This window comes from Misgurnus anguillicaudatus, chromosome 20, assembly GCF_027580225.2.
Source record: "Misgurnus anguillicaudatus chromosome 20, ASM2758022v2, whole genome shotgun sequence".
NCBI lineage: Eukaryota > Metazoa > Chordata > Actinopteri > Cypriniformes > Cobitidae > Misgurnus > Misgurnus anguillicaudatus.
Window position 1 is genome coordinate 13,139,634 of NC_073356.2, and position 6,211 is coordinate 13,145,844.

Below are 6,211 nucleotides of genomic sequence, written 5' to 3' on the forward strand. Positions count from 1 at the left end.
AGCCTGGATTTCACAGACTGTCACATTCTTAATGTGTTGTGATTTTTCTCATTTGCTGCATCTTTTCTCTGTTAACCTTCCTATTGACCTATGGAAAACTGAATGTAACCTTGTGTCAAAATTAACCCATATTGGAACTATGGCCGGCATAAAGTCACCTTTTTAATATGTAGCTTTAACTTTGTAACTAGTTCTTGAAATGTAGTTATTTCTATTATAAAAACAGGCATTTGCTTTGTTTAGACAATGGTAGCTATTTCAAATTCTATTCTAAAAATTGTCATAAATAAGTAAGAAATAATTGATGATGGACCGTTGAATTACACACCCAATGTGGTCATGCCGTTACACCACAGGCGTGCATAATTTTCAATTATAAAACAGTTAGTTCCAATCCTTGATTCTGATTGGTCAATAGCTGTGCTTTATTTACGATAAAACACGACTATGACCGCTTCTCCCAACGGTTCTATTTTCGGCTTAACTCCGCTTCGCATACAACGCCCTTCAGCCGTTACTTATTCACGATACAGCACAGCCTCTCGTACCTTATTGCTTACTTGTCTGTTGAATGCTTTATTTTGATTGGCTGAGAATTTTTTTATGGGTGTTGGTTATTTTTCTGTAAACCACACACCTTACCTTAAAATGTCTTAAAAATAGGCACCAGAGCAATGTTTGTGGTAACTGTGGTATAATCGACTCCGGTCCTTTGAATTATTTGAAAATAATGCACACTTCGCGTTGTGCCACATTACCACCTCGGGTGTGCATTATTTTTGAATAATTCAATGGCTCGTCGTCAATTATTCCTTACATGACTCAAAGGACCGGAGTCAATTATTCCGCTTATAACACATACATTACCACATACATTTGACAGGTCAGGTGTGCGTTTATCAAAGAATAATGCATACCCATGGAACATTTCTCAACCAGTCAGAATAAAAAATGTTTTTATACGTCACACTTAACATCACAAAACTCACTTTCTAGAAAATATTTTTTTAGAGTAATAGAAATGAATATGTAAACAATTTCCTTCAAATAAACTATTTAATAAACTAGTTATACCACGGGGCTGTTGAATGCTTTATTCTGATTGGCTGAGAAATGTTCAATGGGTGTTGATTATTTTTCTGTATACCGCACACCTAGCTTGTTAAATGTCTTAAAAATAGGCACCAGAGCAATATTTGTGGTAACCATGGTATAAGAGGAATAATTGACTATGGTCCTTTGAATTATTTGAAAATACTGCACTCCTGCGGTGTAACATTACCACCTTCGTGTGTATTATTTTCTTATAATTCAATGGCCCGTCGTCAATTATTCCTTACTTATTAATGCTATTGTAAAACCATGAATGATCTAAAGCTTTTAGAATGGTATAAATTGTTTAATTAATAATTTTAATTTAAAATAATTTCATTTAATTTCTTTGTTTAATTCCCCAGTTTTTTTGTAGTAACATTTATGGAATCCAATTACGTTCTAATAACGTTTACCTAACGTTTTAATAACCATACAAATGGTAGAAATGTTGTTTTTAATAACGTTCTTATAACGAACGATAATACATCGTTTTCATATAGAAATTTAAAAACAACGTTTCTGAAACCTAATAAAAACGTTCTTACAACATAAAAGCTAGCTGGGATGGGTGGAAAAGCTTACTATGGTAATCAGTTGCGATAGCTTTTTGGTGTATAATCTTTTTGCCATTTGATTATCAGTAATTATTTATTTATACACCGTTAATGTAATAACAATGAGACGGTGGTGTGGTTTTGCTGTCTCTTTAAGACCGCGTATTTAATTCAGTGTAGCGTAGTTGAAACCTGCTGCTGCTGCTGCTGCTGCTGCTGTGCTGATGTGGATGCTGCAGTCGGACCGTGGATGAAGATTAAGCGATATTCAGTGTATGTCTCCTCAAATAATCCATCCTTTATACAGCATACACGAGGATTTAAACTGAAGATGCGTTGTAATTAGCCTTGAAAAATCATTACCATCGTCTGTTGTGATTTAAGACGGACGGACTGGTTTGGATTTTCTCTGGAGGGACACCCTGAACATCGCCAAAACGGATAAATAAACACGATGTCGTCGGAAAAACACGGTAAAATTTGCACTTACTATCAATTTCATTCAGCTAATTTTCAATTTATACCACTCACTGTATAACGTATTTTGTCAAATGTGTATGAGGCGATATCGTTTTAAATAATATCGCACCCCTTTACGTTTTCATTTTTCTTCATTTATTCCTATTTATAACGCATTGCTGTACAAACCGCGATATTTATTCGGCCGTGTGTGGTTTTCTAACGAGCTGCCTACCTAGACAGCCTCGCGGGCATCGTTTGCTGCCCATAAGCGCGTGCAGCAGTTTAAACACCATAGGCGCGTGATGCGTTGTTTTGGGCATTGAAGCTTTGGACATGGACGCGTCCAACATTTTGGGACATCAAATTCCTATTAAAGCTGTCTGGATAGGTAACACACTAGGGATTGTGATACGACCGCAATGCCCGTTATTTGCATATGCACAACGACATAGACAATAAGCTACATACACACGCGATAGAAGTTTTATTAAATCATAAATATATAAAGAGGTGTGGGGTTTATTATGTGTTGTAAGAGGGCGGCAGGGCCTTGTTTGTTTGATGAAGGGCCTTAAAATCAATTTATATTGTCATTATTTATGATTGATTGATTATACGCAGAAATAAACAGCATTTTTAAATGATCATTAATTTGTACTGTTTTAATTGTTCTCATTTGATGGTTTCAAACCAGTGTCATGCTATATAAAGGCTGCAAAATCCATCTCACCTTTTTGGCAACCCAATTAAACAAAGAATGATTATATATTTATGATTCATATTCACCTTTAATCTTTTATGTACTTTATTTATAAGATGTTTGACAAAGGAAAACCTCTCCAGATCTGTCATTTATTTACATATGTTAAAATGAATAGAATTGTACCCTCCTTCATCTTATAATAAATATGAATTGCATTGCCTAGTCGCCCCATCTCATCCTGAATTGTAAGCATGATGGAGGATTACATAATGATTTAGTCCCTTAACATCTCTACAATAAACACATACACTAATCTCATTACATCAATGTATGTACATGTATGTATTTAGCAGGCTTACGTATTTACGTATTATGTATTTAAGCGACTTAAAGTGCATGTATTAAATCTATAATTTTTTATCGCTATGTGTGTCCCCTTGGACCAAACCCAAGACCTTTGTTGCTAATGCAATGCATAACCAATTGAAATACAGGAACAGAAAATGTGCATTTATGTATTTGGCAGACACTTTGTTTAGTATAAAGCAAACTACAGTGCATTTCAAGGTTGAAACCCATGAACCTTTGCACTGCTAATGCAATGCACTGAACTATACAGGAGCACATAAAGCAACAGTTTGGTGTCCCAAAGTTGCAAAGTACACACTAAAGATCTGCAACGCGGTGCACATGAGACCAAATTTTTGCCTTGCTGCACTGAATTTTTTTTTTCATTGAATTTAATCAATTTTTTTAAGGTAAGTGGTTGCAATCAATTTATTTAAACTACATTTAAACAAAAGTTTTATATTTTATTTTACTTTACTAATCTTTTTTTTTTCAGTGTGTTGGGAGTAAGCACTTGAAAAAGAGGGCACGGGATGTGCTGGTGTGAACTGAAACATAAAATAGTAAAATGCGAAATCATTTACACCGTACTTGTCTAACACTCTTGATCTGTCGTGGCTCAGGATTGGAGGAGGCAGCGGGGAGGCAGGCTATGTCTCAGCAAATGACACAGATGGCTCCACCTCCATATCTGCCCTCCCAGGACCCCAACATGCCCTCGCATCCTCCTCCACCTGGCTGTGGCCCGCAACCCAATTACCCCCCTCCCCCTCCTCCTCCGGGATCGGACGGGTACCACCAGGAGACCCAGTTCCACTGCGGCACCCTCGGACCCCAGGGAGCTCAGAACGGTTACACGGTGCAGACGCACGGACCGGGCGGCACCGTTCCTCATCCTCCAGTGGGTTATTTACATCCGGGATACCCCCTTCAGCTGCAACCCTGCACGGCCTACGTGCCCGTTTACCCTATAGGAGCAGGGGTAAGTGGGGTTTTATTATATAACGGTTAACCTACATGGTGTAATTGGATGGATATGTAGCTAAAGCCTTTTAATGAGCTTTTCTCTGCTTTATTCAGGGACAGCCTTACCTGCCCAACGGTGCCCCCCACCCAGGTGTTGCCCCTGGCCAGATGGCCATGCACATGCCAAATGGCATAGCTCTGATGGAGCCTCGTCGCCCACCTCACGACTACCTGCCCATCGCAGTCCTCACCACAGTCTGTTGCTTCTGGCCAACAGGAATAATCGCCATCATCAAAGCCGTGCAGGTGAGTAAGACAGACAGCCCGGGCGCAGTGTTAATGCCATGGAAATGAGGCTAAAATATGAATCATCCTGTGAATATATTTTCGGTTTCCTGCTGAGGGATATTTGCATTTAAATGCGACTGAATAATATTGTTGGTGTGAACTTGGTGTGAACAGACCTTTAATTTTAATTAAAAAAAAAAACATGTTTGTATTTGTGCAGGTGCGTACTGCTGTTGCTCGAGGTGACATGGTGACGGCGGAGATCGCCTCACGCGAGGCACGTAACTTCTCCTTCATCAGTCTGGCAGTGGGCATCGCCTCTATTGTGCTCTGCACCATCCTTACCGTTGTGGTCATCATTGCCTCTCAGCACCACGATGAAGACTGGGAGCCCTAAAGCCGCCCAGAGGAACCCATTTCCCCCGTCCTGCCCTGGTCACCATTTCCAGCCGGTATTCTGCTTATTCTGCCATACAGCACAGATATGAGGGCTTAAGCCACCATACCCTAATATTCTGTTAGTTAGTATTTAAACCATTGTACATGTATTAGTTACAAGACAGATCAATGGTACGATAAATCTGAGCCTAGAATCACAACAACACCTGTAAACGTGCACATGCGTATTCATATTAATCTACCTGGACACTCCTTCTTTACCCCAAACAAAAACCTGTATTAGATCAATAGCTTATAATAGTGTACTAAAGTCAGGTCAGGTGTGTTACCGTTTTGCTCTTGGAATTGCAAAAAAATTTTTTTTTTAAAGAAACACAGTATTTCAGGAGCAAAATAGTATTATTTTGGTATTAATAATTGATGTTCAAAACATTTCGGCCCGGTTTCAAAGGCGAGACTTCTCAGACAGCATACGACTCTGGGCCAGAACTGCACTGAATCCGTACCGGAGCTGCTGACTTTGGCGCGGATCTGGTGTGGGTCTGGCCCAGAGTCATCTGCAGATTAAGCCAGAAATAGGCCTTAGTTAAATTAGGCCCTTTACGTAGCTTTTATACATGTGAAAAACATCACTGGTGTGCATCTTGAGACAAAAAAGATGCGTCAGTGCAAGCTGTTTAAAATTAAGACAGCTCAGACATGCAAGTTTAAGCCTTGTCTGTGAAACTGGACCTTCATCTTTAATTTGTGCCATTAATCTTATCAACCTGCATTGTACGACAGAACCCAGCAAGCAATTTTGCGTTTTAAAGACGTCTTATAGCCATTCAACCCTTACGAAACCATGGTTTTATTGTGGTAAAAGTGTAGTAATCATGTTTTTTTGGTGTATTGATTACTATCAGCAAATAAAGGGTTATACTACAGTAACCATGTTGTTTTGGTTTTAACTGTAGTAAAACCATGGTTCACTTTCGTAGGTGAAACACAGCCCAGAGGCTAAAACAATGAAAAATTTGAGCTCTCAGTAAAAATGAATAGACGTCCAACCATAGCTCAAAAATAAATTAGATTAAATAAATAAGTAAATGAAACCAAACAGCATGTAATCGCTGTCGACTTTGCTTACATGATGGAATAACATACATCTCACAAGTTATTTAGGCAGAAACAGCATTACATTTTATTTTGGCTACAAGTGGGTTAATCATATCCGGACTATATCGGGTTTATTAGTTAACCTAGACGGTGAAATGACAGCTTTTGCTTGCTGGGAAATGATCAGTCTGATTTCACGAGAATTCGTACATATTTTACGATTGGCAAATTTCGTACAATTTTGTGCGAAAGCATACGATTTTCGTAAAAAAACAACAACGAAACCAAAGCTTAAACC

At 38.7% G+C, this 6,211-nt stretch overlaps 1 protein-coding gene across 1 annotated transcript; it reads left to right on the forward strand.

Annotated features, from left to right (window-relative positions):
* Window positions 1-1,686: 1,686 nt before the first annotated feature.
* On the forward strand, window positions 1,687-5,178 carry prrt1 (proline-rich transmembrane protein 1). Its single transcript, XM_055219793.2, has 4 exons — window positions 1,687-2,122; window positions 3,786-4,144; window positions 4,243-4,434; window positions 4,637-5,178. The coding sequence occupies exons 1-4, from the start codon at window positions 2,104-2,106 to the stop codon at window positions 4,811-4,813; spliced, it is 747 nt and encodes a 248-aa protein (XP_055075768.2). The 5' UTR covers window positions 1,687-2,103; the 3' UTR covers window positions 4,814-5,178.
* Window positions 5,179-6,211: the final 1,033 nt, after the last annotated feature.

What these genes read in the sequence shown, in the direction of transcription:
- prrt1 (XM_055219793.2), top strand. An exon ending in TTTACCCTATAGGAGCAGGG is followed by an intron (nt 4,145 to 4,242) that starts GTAAGTGGGGTT and finishes TGCTTTATTCAG; the next exon opens with GGACAGCCTTACCTGCCCAA. An exon ending in CCATCATCAAAGCCGTGCAG is followed by an intron (nt 4,435 to 4,636) that starts GTGAGTAAGACA and finishes GTATTTGTGCAG; the next exon opens with GTGCGTACTGCTGTTGCTCG.